This window comes from Sapajus apella, unplaced genomic scaffold, assembly GCF_009761245.1.
Source record: "Sapajus apella isolate SASKATOON/1434 unplaced genomic scaffold, GSC_monkey_1.0 scaffold29, whole genome shotgun sequence".
In the NCBI taxonomy this organism is placed as follows: Eukaryota; Metazoa; Chordata; class Mammalia; order Primates; family Cebidae; genus Sapajus; species Sapajus apella.
The window spans coordinates 23,604,228-23,623,697 of NW_022436969.1; the positions used below are offsets into that span (position 1 = coordinate 23,604,228).

The 19,470-nt window shown below is 38.2% G+C and overlaps 1 protein-coding gene and 1 long non-coding RNA gene across 6 annotated transcripts in view; one reads left to right on the top strand and one right to left on the bottom strand.

Annotated features, from left to right (window-relative positions):
- PTPN2 (protein tyrosine phosphatase non-receptor type 2) overlaps window positions 1-19,470 on the bottom strand; it is a 112,003-nt gene that overhangs the window by 12,227 nt on the left and 80,306 nt on the right. For all 5 annotated transcript variants that reach the window (XR_004273487.1, XM_032293442.1, XM_032293440.1 and 2 more), the window contains one exon: window positions 4,040-4,221. Coding sequence is in view for 4 of the 5 variants with exons in the window: in XM_032293442.1 (XP_032149333.1) it covers window positions 4,040-4,221 (182 nt within the window). In the remaining variant the exon portion in view is untranslated. The remainder of the gene's footprint in view (window positions 1-4,039; window positions 4,222-19,470) is intronic.
- Window positions 5,193-19,470, top strand: part of LOC116561570 — a 25,941-nt gene continuing 11,663 nt past the window's right edge. The window contains exons 1-2 of the long non-coding RNA XR_004273488.1: window positions 5,193-5,208; window positions 14,332-14,335. This is a non-coding gene — a long non-coding RNA (uncharacterized LOC116561570). The remainder of the gene's footprint in view (window positions 5,209-14,331; window positions 14,336-19,470) is intronic.

The following is a 19,470-nucleotide window of genomic DNA, read 5'->3' on the forward strand; positions in this document are numbered from 1 at the left end:
TTTGGCTAATTTTTGTATTTTTTGTAGAGATGGGGTTTGCCATGTTGCTCAGGCTGGTCTTGAACTGCCAGGCTCAAGTGATTCATCTGCTTCAGCCTGAGTGTTGGAATTACAGGTATGAGCCACTGTGCCTGCCCCAGACTTCTCATGTGTTCAAGTTGTTTCTCACTCTCAGTGATCTGAGTTTCTGGGTTGTGCTATATATAATTGAGAATATTGGCTTTTCAAACTCAGACTGTAACCTAGAGTAAGAAATAGCATCACGAGAGCAATCTCACACACACACTGACATTATGTATACAATGTATATGTAAATATATGGAATTTATACATCACACATACATACATAAAAGCAGGTTGAAAATTCTTTTTTTACTTTAAGTTTAGGGGTACGTACATGTGCAGGCTTGTTACATAAGTTTGAAACTTGTGTCATGGGGGTTTGTTGCACATATTATTTCATCACCCAGGTATTAAGCCCAGTATCCATTAGTTATTTTTCCTGACTGTCCCCCTCCTCCCACCCTCCATCCTCTGATAGGCCCTAGCATGTGTTGTTCCCCTGTCTGTGTCCATGTGTTCTCATCATTTACCTCTCACTTCTAAGTGAAAACATGTGGTATTAGGTTTTCTGTTCCTGCATTAGTTTGCTAAGGATTAATGGCCTCCAGCTCCATCCAAGTCCCTACAAAGGACATGATCTCATTCTTTATTATGGCTTCATAGTATTCCAAAGTGTATATGTACCACATTTTCTTTATGAGGTCTGTCACTGGTGGACATTTAGGTTGATTCCATGTCTTTGCTATGGTGAACAGTGCTGCAGTGAACATATGAGTGCATGTGTTTTTACAGTACAATAATTTATATTCTTTTTGGTATATACCCAGTAATGAGACTGCTGGGTTGAATGGTATTTGTTTTTAGTTCTTTGAGGAATCCCCACGATGTCTTCCACAACAGTTGAACTAATTTAAACTCCCACAAACAGTGTATAAGCATTTCTTTTTCTCTACAACCTTGCCAGCATCTGTTAAATTCAGTTACTATTTGTGATATGCGGATAATTTCTCTTTTACTCTATTTTCTTCTTTAAAAAATGTTTATAATCCAATCAACTTAACAACTATGGGATTCAACCTTCAATTTGAAAAACACTGCTTTGGAGTATATTCAACAATGAAAATGAATACAAGAAAGTACTGTGTTCTATTTCTTTTGACAGTTGAAATTCTTTCGATAAGACTATTTTGTTAGGATCTTTAATGCAATGTTTTCTACAGGTACTAAAATTACTGGGACTGACGGATAAAACTGTTCAGAGTAACATTTATTTCACACCCCCGATCCTATGCTCCTCTTTTACATTTCTTTCTTTTTTTTTTTGAAACAGAGTCTTGCTCTTTTGCCCAGACTGGAGTGTAGTGGTGTGATCTCGGCTCACTCCAACCCCCTGGGTTCAAGTGATTCTCCCACCTCAGCCTCCCAAGTAGTTGGGAAAACAGGCATGCGCCAGCATGCCCAGCTAATTTTTGTACTTTCAGCAGAGACAGTGTTTTGCCATGTTGGCCAGCCTCGTCTCTAACTCCTGACCTCAAGCGATCCACATGCCTTGGCTTCTCAAAGTGCTGAGGTTACAGGTGTGAGCCACTGCGCCCGGCCTCCTCTTCTCTATTTTTGTAACCTTGTTCTTACAATCAGTCTTCTCAGCTTAGAATCCTGACTTTTCTGTTGGGACTCCTCTGCTTTCAAATATGCACCGGTCTCATCAGACAGAAAATGAAAAAAGAGAAAGAAGAAACCACCACCACCACCACATGCGAAAACATGTACAACATGTACAGGCACAAACACACACGCACACACACAGATCCCATAAAATAGCCTTTTGCAATCATTCTATAACTCCTGGGTGGTTCTACTAGTTTCCTCTGTATTGCCAAGCTTGGATGAGTGATTTAAGTCATTGAGACTGTTAATATGGTTGGTCTGAATCTTCATGGATTCAAACTCAACACTTGTGAAATACTAAGAATACCATTTCAGTCATCAAGCCATTTTTCATTTAATTCTGCAGATAGTACTAGATAAAAGGGGGGAAAAGACAATAACACTAAGAATCTAAAAGTCTAAATGCTGAAAAGGCTAAGGTAATTTAAAACCATTATTTCTTGATTTAAAGGTATTCTATTTAAGATGAAAAAAGGAACCAGAAAAAACATTATGCTTTCTCTTGTAGTCTAAAACTACTGGGTTGGGCGCAGTGGCTCATGCCTTTAATCCCAGCACTTTGGGAGGCCGAGGCAGGCAGATCACCTTAGGTCGGGAGTTCGAGACCAGCCTGACTAACATGGCGAAACCGTCTCTACTAAAAAATACAAAAAATTAGTTGGGTGTGGTGGTGCATGCCTGTGATCCCAGGAACTCAGGAGGCTCAGGCAGGGGAATGGCTTGAACCTAGGAGGCGGAGGCTGCGGTGAGCTGATATCGCTCCATTGCACTCCAGCATGGGCAACAAGAGTGAAAATCTGTCTCAAAATAAATAAATAAAAAATAAAACTACTGAGGTCAAAAATTAGGAATAACATTGCTAAGTCATAACAAACTCTTCCACTATAATATCACATGTAATATATATTGGAATATGTTAGTATTTATAAAATTTCAGGTATTTAATTTTTATATTAGGAAAATAGAGCAGTGAAGCTATAATGTATGGCAGACCGTAACTATTTTCACTCCAATCTAACAAATATAACCACAAGATGAAATTCCCCACAATAAGTATGTTTTGCAAAAAGAAAAGAAGAAAAGTTATTCAGAGATGAAGGAGAGAGGAAACAAAAAGCTCATTCACTTTGCTAAGTGACTCATATCAGGTTACCAGCTTCGTAATGTGTGAGAGACAGTCCTAAAAATGTAGTTGTAACTTAAAATTCTGAATAGATGGCACATTCATATGGATTTTTAAAAAACGCCTTTTTCTTCCTCTAGTAATGGAATTAAGCTTACATATTTAAATGTTTTATTAAAGGCATATTATTGGTTACATTATAACTATATTACAAAAACTCTGTATCTGTACAAATGGCAGGTATTCATACTACTTATTTTCTGTACCATACATATATTTTAGCACCTACTTGGATTAACTTTTGCACTCAATCATGATTATTTTAAAGGATTTTCGAACTAGTTCTAAGTATAGGCTTTTTATACAACTGAAAGCTCCTTGAGAACACCTGTGTCATCATTCATCATATACTACCTAAATACCCTCAGGTAAGAAATAAAGGTTATATTAATTTGGCCAGGCATGGTGGCTCACGCCTGTAATCCCAGCACTTTGGGAGGCCAAGGTGGGTGCATCACCTGAGGTCAGGAGTTCAAGACCAGCTTGGCCAACATGGCGAAATCCTATCTCTACTAGAAATACAAAAATTAGCCAAGTGTGGTGGCACATGCCTGTATTCCCAGCTACTCAGGAGGCTGAGAAAGGAGAATAACTTGAACCCAGGAGGTGGAGCAGTGAGCTGAGATTGTGCCACTGCACTCCAGCATGGGTGACAGAGAAAAAAAAAGGTTACATTAATTCAATAAATTAAGGGCCTATATTATTTCATATCCACATAATTTATTTATTAATTATTTTTGAGACAGGGTCTTGCTTTGTCACCTAGGTGGGAGTGCAGTGGTGCTATCTCAGCTTACTGCAGCCTTGACCTCCCCAGCTCAAGCAATCCTTCCACTTCAGTCTCTGGAGTGGCTGGAACCTCAGACTTGCATCATCACACCTGCCTAGCTTTGTTTATTTTTTTTGTAGAGATAAGGTCTTACCATGTTGCCCAGGCTGGTCTCAAACTCCTAGACTCAAGTGATCTTCCCGTCACAGCCTCCCAAAGTGTTGGGATTACAGGTGTGATCGTATTCTCCTAACATAAAAATTACATACCTGAAATCCTATGGCACCTGGCCCCATAAAATTTATTTTTAAAATAAAAAAGCCTCATCTTTCAGCATGTATTTATAGAAAGCTTACCTCTCACTGTTCTCCTCCATTGTATCTTGCATTTTAGAGGAAAGTCCTGTACATCGGTCACCTGTCAGTTTTTCTTCTTCTAGACCTATTCTGTTTCCATTGTATTTTTCAGTTGTTATTTTGTTTGGTGAATGATCAAAAGCAGGAGATAAGTCTTCCTTAGAAAGTTCTTTCCATTGTTTCTAGGTAGGGAAGAGAAATGAAAAACAAACAAACAGTAAAAATTTATTTTCCTTACATAAAAATAATGTACGAATTAAAATCCTATATTCAGGTTAAGAAAACCCAATGATGCTAAAAGATGAGTGAAAAAGAAAAAAGCACATTGCTATACTGTAGCTCACAACTATGCTTATTTTAATTTAAAATTTTATAATAAAGCATTTGATATTATGTACATCAGTATACAGTTGCATATAATAATCTTAATAAAATCTCATGAACTGTTACCTATTTGAGACAATCTAGGACCACAGTCAAATATCAGTCATAGTAATATGATTTTAATATGGGTATCAAATCCATGAAACTAACAGGACACTAAACACACTCAATGCAAAGAGGTCCTCTCTCCAAGGTACATTATAATAAAGCCATTCAAAGTCAGACATAGAGAATTCTAAAAGCAGTAAGAGAAAAGGATCAAGTCACGTGTAAGAGAACCCAGCAGGTTTCTATCAACAGATTTCTCAGAAAACCTGTACATGCCAAGAAAGAAATGGCCTGTAGAGAATGGGATAATATATTCAAAGTGCTGAAAGATAAAAACTACTAGCAAAGCTATCTTTCAGAAATGAAAGAAAAATGAAGTGTTTCCCAGACAAGCAAAAGCTGCAAGAATTTATTACCACTAGACTAGCCTTACAAGAAATTCTTATGGGGGTTGCTTCGACTGAAAGCAAAAGTATAATTACTATCATGAAAACATATGAAAATATAATCTCACCAATAGAGGTAAATTAATTACCAAATTCAGAAAACTCCATTGCTATAACTGTGGAATATAATCTTGCAAATCTCCATTATTAAGGTTAAAACTAAAAAATGGTTAATGGTAACTATAGCTAAAAGTTGTTAAGGACCACATAACATAAAAAGATATAAATTAATCAACAAAATTATAAGTTGTGGGGGAAGGGTAAAAGTCAAAAATATTTTATGAGATCAAGGTTATTATCACAGCTTAAAACACTCTATCATAACTATAAGATGTTTAATGTAAACCCACAGTAACCACAAAAAAGTAACTACAGCAGATACGCAAATGAGAAAGAGAAATAAATCAAACCTTATCACTAGAAAAATCACCAAACCACAAAGGTAAACAATAAGAGAGAAAGAAAGGAATAAAGAATATGCAAAGCAAACAGAAAACAATTAACAAAATGGCAGGAGTAAGTCCTTATCTATCAGTAATACCCTTCAATGTAAATAGATTAAATTCTTCAATGAAAAGATATAGTGACTAAACAGATGAAAAAACAATAAACAAAATCCAACTCTGTGTTGCCCACAAGAGACTCACTTCACCTGAAAGGACATACTAAGACTGAAAGTGAAGGGATGAGAAATGATATTCCATGCAAATTAAAACCAAAAAAGGAAGAGGAGTAGCTGCATTTTGATAAAATAGGCTTTACGTCAAAAACCATAAAAAAGAAACAAAGGTCAAAGGGGTCAATTCAGTAAGAGATGCAACGATTTTAAATGTCTATGCACCCAATATTATACCGCACACAAATATATAAAGCAAATACTATTAGACCTAAAGGAAGACACAGACTGCAATACAATAATAGTAGGAGAATAGTACATCCCACTTTCAGCAATGGACAGATCAGCCAGACAGAAAATCAGTAAGGAAACATTGGATTTAAACTGCACTCTAGGCCAAAAGTACCTTACACACATTTACAGAACATTCCCTCCAACAGCCACAGAATACACATTCTTCTCATCAGCATATGGAACACTCTCCACAATGGACCATATGTTAGGCCACAAAACAAGTCTCAACAAATTTAAAAAAGAAAAAAATCAAAATCATGCCAGGCAGGGGACTCCCACCTGTAATCCAAGCACTCTGGGAGGCTGAGGCAGGAGGATCATCCGAGGACAGGAGTTTGAGACCAGCTTGCCCAACATGGTGAAACTCCGTCTCTACTAAAAATATAAAAATGAGCCAGGTGTGGTGGCAGGCACCTGTAATCCCAGATACTCAGGAGGCTGAGGCAGAGAATCACTTGAACTCAGGAGGTGGAGGCTGCAGTGAGCGGAAACTGCACCATTGCACTCCAGCCTGGGCAACAAGAGCAAAACTCTATCTCAAAAAAAAAATCAAAGTAATATCAAGTATCTTTCCTGACCACAACGGAATAAAACTAGAATTCAGTAACAGCAGGAACTTTGAAAACTACACATGCTCCTGAACAGGGCAATTAAAAAATTAAAAAATTTCTTCAGAAAAACGAAAATGGAAACACAACATACCCAAACCTATGGATATGGCAAAAGAAGTTCTAAGAGTAAAGTTTACAGCAATAAACATCAAAAAAGTAGAAAGACTGCCAGGTGCAGTGGCTCATGCCTATAATCCCAGCACTTTGGGAGGCTGAGGCAGGCAGATCACTTGAGGCCAAGAGTTCAAGACCACCCTGGCTAACATGGCCAAAGGTGGTCTCTACTAAAAATACCAAAATTAGCCAGGTGTGATGGCGCACACCTGTAATCCCAGCTATTCGGGAGGCTGAGGCATAAGAATCGCTTGAACCCAGGGGGCAGAGGTTACAGTGAGCCAAGACTGTGCCACTGCAATCTAGCCTAGAGGTCAGAGTGAAACTCTGTCTCAAAAAGAAAAAAAGTAGAAAGATCTCAAATAACCTGATGTATCTCAAGGTACTAGAAAACAATAAACTAAACCCCAAAACAGCAGAACAAAGAAAATAATAAAGACCAGAAGAACAGAAATAAAGTGACTAAACAAAATCAACAAATCTATAGCAGACTAAGAAAAAAAAAGAGACCAAATCAGAGATAAAAAAGGAGACATTACTACTAATACCACAAAAATACAAAGTATCATAAGAGACTATTATAAACAACCGTATGCCAACAAATTGGAAAGCCTAGAGGAAATGGCTAAATTCCTGAACATATACAAACTATCAAAGCTGAACCATGAAGAAACAGAAAACCTAAACTGACCAGTAAAGAATGAGATTGCATCAGTAATAAAAAGCCTCCCATTGAAGAAAAGCCCAAGACCTGATGGCTTCATGGCTGAATTCTACCAAATATTTAAATAATACTAATTCTTCTCACACTATATAAAAAATTGAAGAGAGAAATCTTCCAAAATCATTCTATAAGGCCAGCATTACCCAGATACTAAAACCAGCCAAGGACACAACAAAAAAGAAAACCACAGACCAATATTCTTGATGAACAGATGCAAAAACCCTCAATGAAATAATAGCAAACGGAATTCAACAATACATTAAAAACATCATTTACCATAACCAAGTGGGATTCATCCAAGGGATGAAAGGATGGTTCAACACAGGCAAATCAATAAACATGATCTATCCCATCAACAGGATCAAGGACAAGAACCATACGATCATTTCAACAGATGCAGAAAAAAATTTGATAAAATTCAACATACCGGCCAGGCATGGTGGCTCACGCCTGTAATCTCAGCACTTTGGGAGGCCAAGGTGGGTGAATCACTTGAGGTTAGTTGTTCGATACCAGTTTGGCCAACATGGTGAAACCCCATCTCTACTAAAAATACAAAAATTAGCTGGGTGTGGTGGTGCACACCTGCAATCCCAGCCACTTGGGTGGCCAAGGCATGAGAATCGCTTGAACCCAGGAGGTGGAGGTTGCAGTGAGCTGAGATTGTGCCACTGAACTCCAGCCTGGGTGACAGCAAGACTCTGTCTCAATCACTCAATCAACCAACCAACCAACCTATCTACCTTCATGATAAAAACTCTCAACAAATTAGGTATGGAAGAAATTGTGCCTCAACACAAAGCCACATATGACAAACCCATAGTTAACATCATACTGACCATGAAAAAGTTGAAAGCTTTTCCTCTTAAGATCTGGAACAAGACAAGGATGACCACTTTCAATACTTTTATTCAGCCTAATACTTTAAGTCCTAGCTAGAGCAATTAGGCAAGAGAAAGAGAAAGGGTATTAAAATTGGAAAGGAGGAAATCAAATTGTCTCTGTTTACAGAAGACATAATCTTATACATATAGAAAAACCCTATAGACTCTACCAAAAAACTATTAAACTAATAAACAAATTCAGTAAAGTTGCAGGATACAAAATCAACAAATAAAAATCAGTAGCATTTTTATACAACATTAGTAAACTATCTGAAAAAAAAAATCAAGAAAGCAATTCCATTTAAAAAAACTGCCTAGGAATAAATTTAACCAAGGAGGTGAAACATCTCTATAATGAAAATTATAAAACATTAATGGAAAAAATTGAAGAGGATATAAATAAATGGAAAGATAGCCTATGTTCATGGATTAAAATTGATACTGTTAAAATGTCCATACTACATAAAGTGATCTACAGATTCAATGCAATCCAATGAAAATAGCAATGACCTTCTTCATAGAAACAGAAGAAATAATCCCAAAATTTGTATGGAATCATAAAAGACCCCAAAAACCAAAGCAGTTTTGAGCAAAAAGAACCAAGCTGGGGCATCACACTGCCTGACCTCAAAATATACTGCAAAGCTATAGTAATCAAAACAGCATGCTACTGTTATAAAAAAAGATATAAAGACCAATAAAACAGAAAAGAGAGCATGGAAATAAATCCACATATTTACAGCCAATTTATTTTTGAGAAAGACCCCAAGAATATACACTGGCGAAGACCAGTCTCTTTGATAAATGATGTTGGGAACACTGGATATCTAGATATCTAAGAATGAAACTAGACCCTTATCTCTTACCAGGGGGACTAAAGACTTAAATATAAGGATCTCAAACAAATATTAAGTACTAGAAGAAAAGACAGAGAAAACACTTTAGGACATTGGTCTGGGCAAGGGAAGGGACTTTTGTATAAGACCTCACAAGCAAAAACAGACAAATGGGATTATATCAAACTAAAAAGCTTCTGCATAGCAAAGGAAGCGATCAACAGACTGAAGAGATAATCTACAGAATGGAAGAAAATATCTGCAAACTATCCATTTGACAGAGGGGTAATATCTATATGTAAGAAACTCAAACAAAATTCAATGGCAGAAAACACAAATAATCCAATTAAAAAATAGGCAAAAGACCTGAATAGCTATTTCTTAAAAGACATACAAAAAGCCAACAGATGTAAGAGAAAATGGTCAATATCACTAATCAGCGGAATAATGCAAACCAATACCACACTGAGATATCACCACACCCTAATTAGAATGACTATTATCAAAAACACAAAAAATAAATGCTTGCATGAATATGGAGAAAGGGGAACTCTTGTACATGGCTGGTGGAATATAGTACAGCCATTTTGGAAAACAGTACAAAGGTTCCTTAAAACATTAAAAATACAACTACCATATGATCCAGCAATCCCACTACTGGGTATTTATCCAAAGGAAATGAAATGAGGATTTCAAAGAGATATCTGCAATCCCATGCTTATTGCAGCACTATTCACAATAGTCAAGATACAGAATCAACCTAAATGGCCATCAATCAATGAAAGGAGAAAGAAAATGTGGAATATATATACAATGTAGTACTATTTAGCCATTAAAAAAAAAATCCTGTCTTTTCTGGCAAAACAATGAAACTGAAGGATATTAAGCCATGTACAAAAAGACAAATACTGTATGTTCTCACTCATATGTGGAATCTAAAAAAGTTAATCTCACAGAAGCATAGAGTAGAATAGTAGTACCTACCAGAGGCCTTGGAGGGTAGAGAAGAGGGGGCATGCGGAGAAACTGAACAACAGTTCAATAGGGAAATAAGTCTTGGTGTTTTATTACACAGGAGAATGACTATGGTTAATAATATTTAATATTTCAGACAGGGTATGGTGGGCCATGCCTGCAATTCTAGCAGTGTGGGAGGCTGGGGCAGGCAGATTACTTGAGCCCAGGAGTTTGAGATGAGCCTGGGCAACATGGTGAGACCAGATCTCTATAAACAATTTAAAAACTAGCTAAGTATGGTGGCATGTGCCTGCAGTCCTAACTACTTAAGAGGCTAGGGCAGGAGGATCACATGAGCCCAGGAGGTTAAGGCTGCTGTGAGTGAGCCATGATCGTGCCACTGCAAATCAGCCTGAACAACAAAATGAGTCCCTATCTCAAAAAACACTTATATATATATATTTTATATATATATATATATAAAATCCTCTCTTCCAGCTACTTTGAAATATTCATATATATACTTATATATATTTCAAGTATTATGAAATATATATATAATATATATATTATGAAACACATATTTCAAAATAGCTGGAAGAGAGGATTTTAAATGTTTTTACCACAAAGATAATAAGGTGGGTAAATATTGATAGATGTGCTAAATATTCTAATTTGATCATTACATAATGTATAAATGTATCAAAATGTCGCACTGAACCCCGTTAAGTGTGTACAGTTACTAGGTGTCAATTAAAAACAAATAAAGTGGTATTGCACAAAAAACCCAAATTTTAAAAAAAGATTTCAGCCAAGGTAGATTTTGCTTGAATTGTAATCCATTTCTAATCCACAGGTATGTAACACTGGAGTAGTAACCATGATGGTGCTTGAATGTGATCTGGAACCTTCTTGCTCCTCGCCACTGTTCAATCTAGGGAAGAATCTAGGGAAGAACCAACAGTGAAATCTCCAAGCAGGTCCTTATGATGCCAAAAAACTTTAATTTGGTTGTGCCTACCAGGTACACTAGCAGCTCCAGGCAGCTGGGTAGCCCACTTTCCATGCTGGAAACATCCTCCAGCATGCCTCTAGCAGGCCAGGACTTCAGGAGTAGATGGCAACACAAAGCAGGATTCGGACCAAGATGAGAGAAATTTCTGTTTTTTCTATGAAACAGGGTGTCATCACCTACCTCGGGAGATGGTTACGATTAATGAGATGGCATGTGAAGAGCCCAGCATTATGTCTAGAAAATACATTTCCTGTGCCCTCACTTGTCACCATTCCTATGGACAAAGGTAGACGAAGAAGAAGAGGTACAGAGTATATCTGAGCCCCTGCAGGTGGAAGCAGTGACAACTGTGTATGCCAGAGAAGAAAAAGGCATATATAACCTACACACTGGGACTATAGTCTCTCAAGTCCTTGAAAGGATGAGAACATGACCGCCATTTATGTATCTGCCAGTGGCAACTGGTAGAGGTAGAAGCAGTGGGAGCCAATGCTTTTGATTACCTATGACTGACACTGGCCCTCTTTGAAGATCCCATAAAGGATTCAAGGAATCTTGGATCTAATTAATAAGGAATACTCTACTTATTGCCTGATAAGTTTAATAATTTTGGATATAGATGTAACATTGCAATTAGTTTTTGGAACTTATGGAACATTCATTCCCTGAAGTTACTCTTGTGCAATATGGTACTGTTAAAAGCAATGCTTGCTGGGCACAGTGGCTCACGCTTGTAATCCCAGCACTTTGGGAGGCCAAGGTGGGTGGATCACGAGGTCAGGAGTTCAAGACCAGCCTGGCCAACATGGTGAAACCCCATCTCCATTAAAACTACAAAAATTAGCTGGGAGCGGTGGCAGGCACCTGGAATCCCAGCTGCTCGGGAGGCTGAGGCAGGAGAATCGCTTGAACCCAGGTGGCAGAGGTTGTAGTGAGCCAAGATCGCACTACTGCACCCAGTCTGGACCACAGAGTGAGACTGTCTCAAAACAAAAAAAAAAGCAATGCTTGTATTTAGATCTTTAAAAAACCTCTGGGAAATTCATTCATACAATGAATAAACTAGTTTCTAATTTGTCTCACTGCCATCATATACCAGAGGTATTAAAAAGTCATGCCTGTAATGCCAGAACTTTAGGTGGTCGAGGTGGGCAGATAATTTGAGGTCAGGAGTTCAAGACCAGCCTGGGCAACATGGTGAAAGCCTGTCTCTACCAAAACTACAAAAATTAGCCAGGCATGGTGGTGCTTGTCTGTAATTCCAGCCACTTGGGAAGCTGAGGCAGAAGAATTGCTTGAACCTGGGAGGTGAAGGATGTAGTGAGCTCAGATCATGCCACTGTACTCCAGCCAGGGTGACAGAGTGAGACTTGGGCTCAAAAAAAAAAAAAGGCATTTTTCCACACTTTACCTTTCCCAAATATGGCTATTTTACTTAGCTGCATAATTAAGGTATCTCTTTTTGTTTTGTTTTGTTTTGTTTTAGAGGTGGTCTCTGTTGCCCAGGCCAAAATGCAATGGGATGATCATAGCTCACTATAACCTCAAACTCCTGGGCTCAAGCAATCCTCCTGTCTCAAGACTCCTGAGTAGCTGGGACTGCAGGCTAGCACCATCACAGTTGGCTCTTTTTGTTGTAAAATAGTTGATTTACAAAAGATTTAGAGAGTGTGAAATTCTACAATTTGTTGTGTTCAGAAAACAGAGAGTAGTACAGTTTGGTACAATTTGTCTGGAGGATAGAGAACACGTAGAGCTTAAGTAGGAGAAATGAGGCTGGAAAGGAAACAGACCTCAAGGAAAGAAGTCTCTGAACTTCATGAGGAGTAGTGGGTTGGAACTGAAAAATCCTGAGCCCTAAGAAGGCACAAACCATGTCCCGGAATAATATTGTGCCAACAGTTAAGAAGCTATATAACGGAACATAAAAGTAGTTAAGGGCATCTTCGCTTAGATGACTATGTCCATTTTCTTTGCTCCCTTGTTTGTTTTCTCACTCAGTCAGAGTATCTTTTACAGTGAAGACACGGAGCACTTGCGACTCCACATGTCGTATTCTAACACTTCAAATGTGCTAGCTCTGAATCCTCACAAGTAACTTTGGGAGATAAGCACTAACACTAATATTACCATTATTACACCCTTTTTACGGGAGATGTGGGAGAGTGGTCAGGTAACTTGCCTGAGGATATGTACCTAACAAATAGTAGGGACAAAATTTTAACCTAGGCAAGTCTGGGTTAATGATTATGCTGTGATCTCTCATAAAGATCTGTGTACCTGAAAATCTTATGAATTGTAGACACTGGCTAGTTTAAGAAAGTACCTCACAAAAATGTTAAATTGCCTCCAGAATTATACTAGTGAATTTTTGAAGTTTCCATTCTTGACTGAGACCTAGTTATAGCAACGTGGCCTTATAGTTGGACAACACTCAGCAATGTCAACAAATAAGATGATGCCAAAAATTGAGTCTCACTGGACCACTTCCCAGAATATGCAACGAATTCAGAATATGTCAACAAGAAAAGCACCCAGCAGAGAGAGCAATAAAAGAGATATTTAATGCTAGTGAATTTAAAAAAAAAAAAAAAAACAAACCCAACAATGCCATTTTGCCTTGTCTATGTTGAGCAAACTTACTCATCTTTGTCCTCCCTATGACATACAAGTGAGCCAGCAATCCTGAGTCACCTGCCCCAGATCATTACTGCTGACTGGTGAAGCCAAGGAATTCCATTTCACTAAACTATAACCTCACAGGAGCTCTCATTTTGAGGCCTCGTTCTGTTTCATCTTTCTAATTCTGTGCTCATGTTGAACCACCCCCATGAGTCACTGCCGCTAGGAGTAATGCCCCCCACACTGCCGAGAACCCCAACTCTACCCATTTCTCTCACTGAAGAAAGTTTTAAGTGATGCAATTAAATTTGAAACCCTCTGTAATTTGTTAAAAGTTTATCATTTACTGGCCGGGAGTTGTGGCTCATGCCTGTAATCCAAGCACTTTGGAGGCCAAGGCAGGTGGATCACCTGAGGTCGGGAGTTTAAGACCAGACTGACCAATAGGGTGAAACCCCATCTTAAAAAAAAAAAAAAAAAAAAAAAAAGAAAAATTTATTAAAAACAACAAAAAAAGTTTATCATTTACATTTAATACTTTATTAGTAATATCAAATTACCAGCTAGAGATCTTACAACATTAATTCTGAATTACCAAACTAGATATTTACTCTGAGAGGTTTACTGTCATCATCAATACTGGGAATTGCTAATAAATATGTGGTAATACCAGCAACAAGCTTAAGTATTTTTGCCTGACCTTGTGCTGAAAGGCAAATGGAATAGTTTATATTTCTATAGGAAGGTCAAGGTCACTGGAAGTTTTCTGTAAATGAATACATGCTTTATGATGATAATTATATATTTTTATAGACTTAAGATACAATCACTCTGCGCAGTGGCTCATGCCTGTAATCCTAGCACTTTGGGAAGCCAAGGTGGGCAGATACCATGAGGTCAAGAGTTCGAGACCAGCCTAGCCAACATGGTGAAACCCCATCTCTAATTAGCTGGGTGTGGCGGCGGGCACCTGTAATCCCAGCTACCTGGGAGGCTGACTGGGAAGAATCACTTTGAACCCAGGAGGCGGATGCTGCAGTTAGCTGAGATCGCGCCATTACACTCTAGTCTGGGTGAAAAGAGTGAAACTCTGTCTCAAAAAAAGGAAAAGAAAACAGTAACAGGTGTGGTATTTATTAATCCAACTTTATCAGTAATCACTTCATATGCCAATGGTCTAAAAGCACCAATTAAAAGAGATTCTCAGACTGAATCAACAAAACAAAAATCAATACTCCACTACATATCATCTACAAGAAACCCACTTTAACAATAAAGATATATATACATTAAAAGTAAGTGGATAGGAAAAAAAATATGCTGACACTAACCAAAAGAGAGCAAGAGTGGCTATATTAATTTCAGTGTATAGCACAGACTTCAAAGCAAAGAACATTATTAGAGAAAAGGAAGGGGCATCACATAATGATGTGTACGTGCCTAACAGAACATCAAACTATGTGAGGCAAAAACCAACAGAACTTCAAGGAGAGACATATAAACCCACTTTTACAGCTGGAGACCTAAACACCCCCTATCAGAAACTGATAGATGCAGGAGTCAGAAAATCAGCAGGGACACAGTCAAACTCAACAACTTGATCTACCAACTAGTTGACATCTATGGAATGCTTCTTCCAGCAACAAGAGAATACTATTTATCTGAAGCTCACATGAAACATTCATCAAAATAGACCACATTCTGAACCATAAAACACACCTTAGCAAATTTAAAAGAATAGAAATCAAACAGTATTGCTCTCAGATCACAATGGAATTAAGCTAAGAAAGCAGTAACAGGAAGATAATGGGAAAATCCCCAAATATGTGGAGATTAAACAACACACTTCTAAATAACACAAAGATCAAAAAAGAAATCAAGAGAGATTTAAAACGAATTCAAACTAAATCAAAATAAAAACACACTCATCAAAAGTTGTGGGATGCAGCAAAAGCAGGGTTTAGGGGGAAATATAGCTTAGAATGCATTATTAGAAAAGAAAGAACTAAAGTCATATAAGTACTGTGTCCTAACCAGTTGCATCACTGGACCTCCAAGAACTAAAATCAATAATCTAAGTTTGCACCTTATAAAAGTAGAAAAAAGAGCCAATTGAATCCAAAGTAAGAAGAAAATAAATAATAAGGATTAGAGAAATCAATGAAACTAAAAACATGAAATCAACAGAGAAAAATCAAAGAAACCGAAAGCTTGTTCTTTGAAATGATCAATAAAATAATGATCTTCTAACCAGGCTAAAAAAAAAAAAAAAAAAAAAAAAAAGACAAAATTAATATCAGAAATGAAACAGGGGACCATCACTACAGATCCCATGGACATTAAAAGGATGATGAAGAAACGTTATTAACTCTATGTCCATAAATTTGATAACCTAGATAAAATGGACCAATTCTTTGAAAGGCGATTTGCCAAAACTCACACAAGAAAAAATAGACAATCTAAATAGACCTACATCTACTTAAAAATTTTGAATCAAAATTAACACCGTTCTGAAACAAAAAGCATCAGGCCCAGATGAGTTCACTGATAAATCCTACCAAACATTTAAGGAAGATATACCAATTCTCTACAATCTCTTTCAGAGGACAGAAAGACAGGGAATACTTGCTAACTCATTCTATGAGGCTAGCATCACCCTAATACCAAGACCAGATAAAATTATTAGTAGAAAGACAGTTCCCGGGCCACAGAGGTTCAAGTACGTCCACACTGCATCATGCCCATACTGCCCACACACACACATCTAATGATGTACTATATACAGTACATCATCAGAGCCTTGCCAAGCTTTTTCCCATCTTCTTACAAATATTCATTTTTTTTCCAAAAAATTCAGGCAAAGAAAAGGAAGGGATGTATTAAGAGAAAGAAGTCTTTTAATAAATTGGCTGTCACATCCTAATATGTCAAACAAAGTATTTTTATGGGCTACAGTTATATTTATACAGTTTAGGTTTCTACATTAATAAAGATCAAACTTTAGATCTTTAGAACTGTAAAGTTTTACGATTTAAGATTTTGAGGAACTTCTTTTAGATTTCTGTTTTAAAAGAAAGTTCTAGCACAGGACTGTCTAATGAAATATAATGTGAGCCACAAATATAAAATGTTCTAGTGATCATGTTAAAAAATAGGAATTTTGGCCAGGTGTGGTGGCTCATGTCTTTAATCCCAGCACTTTAGGAGGCCAAGGCAGGTAGATGATTTAAGGTCAGGAGTCCGAGCCTAGCATGGCCAACATGGTGAAGCGCCGTCTCTACTAAAAATACAAAAATTAGCTGGGTGTGGTGGCGGACGCCTGTAATCCCAGCTATTTGGGAGGCTGAGGCAGCCCAACCTAGAGAGATGGAGGTTGCAATGAGCCAAGACAGCGCCACTGCACTCCAGCCTAAGCGACAGAGCGAGCCTCTGTCCAAAAAAAAAGAATTTTAATGTCACATTTAACTCAAAATATTATAAATAGTACCATCTTAACACATAATCAATGTTTTAAAAATTGAGATATTTTACACTTTTTTCTGTATTAAGTAAATTCTGAAACTCTGGTGTGTAGTCCACACTTTAAGAACATCTCGATTCAGATAACCACACTGCAAGCACTTAACAGCACATGTAACTAATGGCTGTAGTCCTGGACACTGGAGTTGAAGGAGGCACAGCATATGGTATTTGGAGAAAAAAATATCATATTTATAAAAAATAAAAAGATCTATATACATAATAAACACACATACGCTATGATCTGAATGTTTGTGTCTCTCCAAAATTCATATTGAAACATGAAGCATAATCCCCACTATGGCAATGTTAAGAACTGGGGACTTTAGAAGGTCATAAGGTGCTGGGCGCAGTGGCTCACCCCTGTAATCCCAGCACTTTGGGAGGCCAAGGCAGGCAGATCACAAGGTCAGGAGATCGAGACCATCCGGGCCAACATAGTGAAACCCCGTCTCTACTAAAAAATACAAAAATTAGTTGGGGGTGGTGACGCGTGCCTGTAGTCCCAGCTACTTGGGAGGCTGAGGCAGGAGAATTGCTTGAACCCGGGAGGCGGAGGTTGCAGTGAGCCGAGATCATGCCACTGCACTCCAGGCTGGTGCCTGGCAACAGAGCGAGACTCTGTCTCAACGCCAAAAAAAAAAAAAAGAAGGTCATAAGGTGATGAGGGCTCCTCTCTCACGAATAGGATTTATGCCCTTACAAAACAGGCCTGAGGGAGCCTGTCTGCCCCATCAAACGAGAGGCTACAAAGAAGGTGCCATCTATGAGGAATGGGCCTGCACCGGAAACCATATCTGCTGGCGCCTTGATCTTGGACTTCCTTGCCTCCAAAACTGTGAGCAGTAAGTTTCTTTTGTTTATAAATTATCTAGTCTAAGGCATTTTGTAATAGCTGCAAGAATGGACTAAGACAACACACATCCCAAAATGGTTAAGAAAAAAAAAAAAAAGAAAGAAACAAATTTGGGGTTGAGTGAGTTAACGAGAATTTCTACATTGTACATGATATACTTCCATGTTCTTTTAAATCTTAGATAGCCAACATGTACTTATTACTTATATAATAAAAAAATACACCATATGTGTGTATGTCCACACATACACACCCATACCCACTTACCCCCATACACACACATCTAATGATGTACTACATATATCATTAGAGTCTTGCCAAGACAATTTCTGCAGAAATTAACCCCTTGGAATGGGTAGCATGCTTTTCTGATCCTAAGTACCTGAAGGATAAAGATGTTTCCAATGTCCTATATGGAATAGTGGCAGAAAATGCCTTAGAATTGAGCGTCCGATGACTATACCATACCAAGTAAATTAACCACAAAAAGAGTCCTTCCTAGTCACAAACTGCACTGTCAAAGATTCCACAAAAAAAGTGTGTCTAGAAAAACCCATCTCTGTGATAAAAAAAGATCCTCAGATAAAGTATGTATTCTCAAACTAAAGACACAAAACTTAAAAACAAAACAAAACAAAAAAACTGTTGACAGGAAAGACAAAATCCAAAGGACAGTACATTTCCCAAGTTACCCCTCTCACCACAGCCAGGAAGCAGGGACGGAAGGCAGCATGCAGGCTGTGAAGGCGTGGGGAAATCTGATTGAACTATTTAATGTTCTTTTTGAACTCCAGATTTAATTTGGTGAAAGCTTACTGTGATTAAAAAGGGAAATTTTCCGGCCAGGCGCAGTGGCTCATGCCTGTAATCCCAGCCCTTTGGGAGGCCGAGGTGGGTGGATCACAAGGTCAGAAGATCAAGACAATTCTGGCCAACAAGGTGAAACCCTCTCTCTGCTAAAACACAAAAAATTAGCTGGGTGTGGTTGTGTATGCCTGTAGTCCCAGTTGCTTAGGAGGCTGAGGCAGGAGAATCGCTTGAACCTGGGAGGCGAGGTTGCAGTGCATCGAGATTGCACCACTACACTCTAGCCTGGGTGACTGAGGAAGACTCCATCTCAAAAAAAAAAAAAGGTAACTTTTCCTAATCTTAAACGCCTGAAATAACTTTTACTTCACCTAAATCACTGATCACTGCCTAAGTGATCCAGGCACATCCAGTGTTCCCAAAGTCTGGCGTCTGAAGCAGGACATGTTCTATGGGCTGAGTTTTCCACACATTGAGTATTTTGGCTCTGAGTACCCTTAAGTTTCTATTCATTAAGAATGTTTTAGGGCAGGCACGGTGGCTCATGCCTGTAATCCCAGCACTTTGGGAGGCCGAGGCAGGCAGATCACCAGGTCAAGAAATTGAGACCATCCTGGTCAACATAGTGAAACCCCATCTCTACTAAAATACAAAAATTAGCTGGGCATGGTGGTGCACACCTGTAGTCCCAGATACTC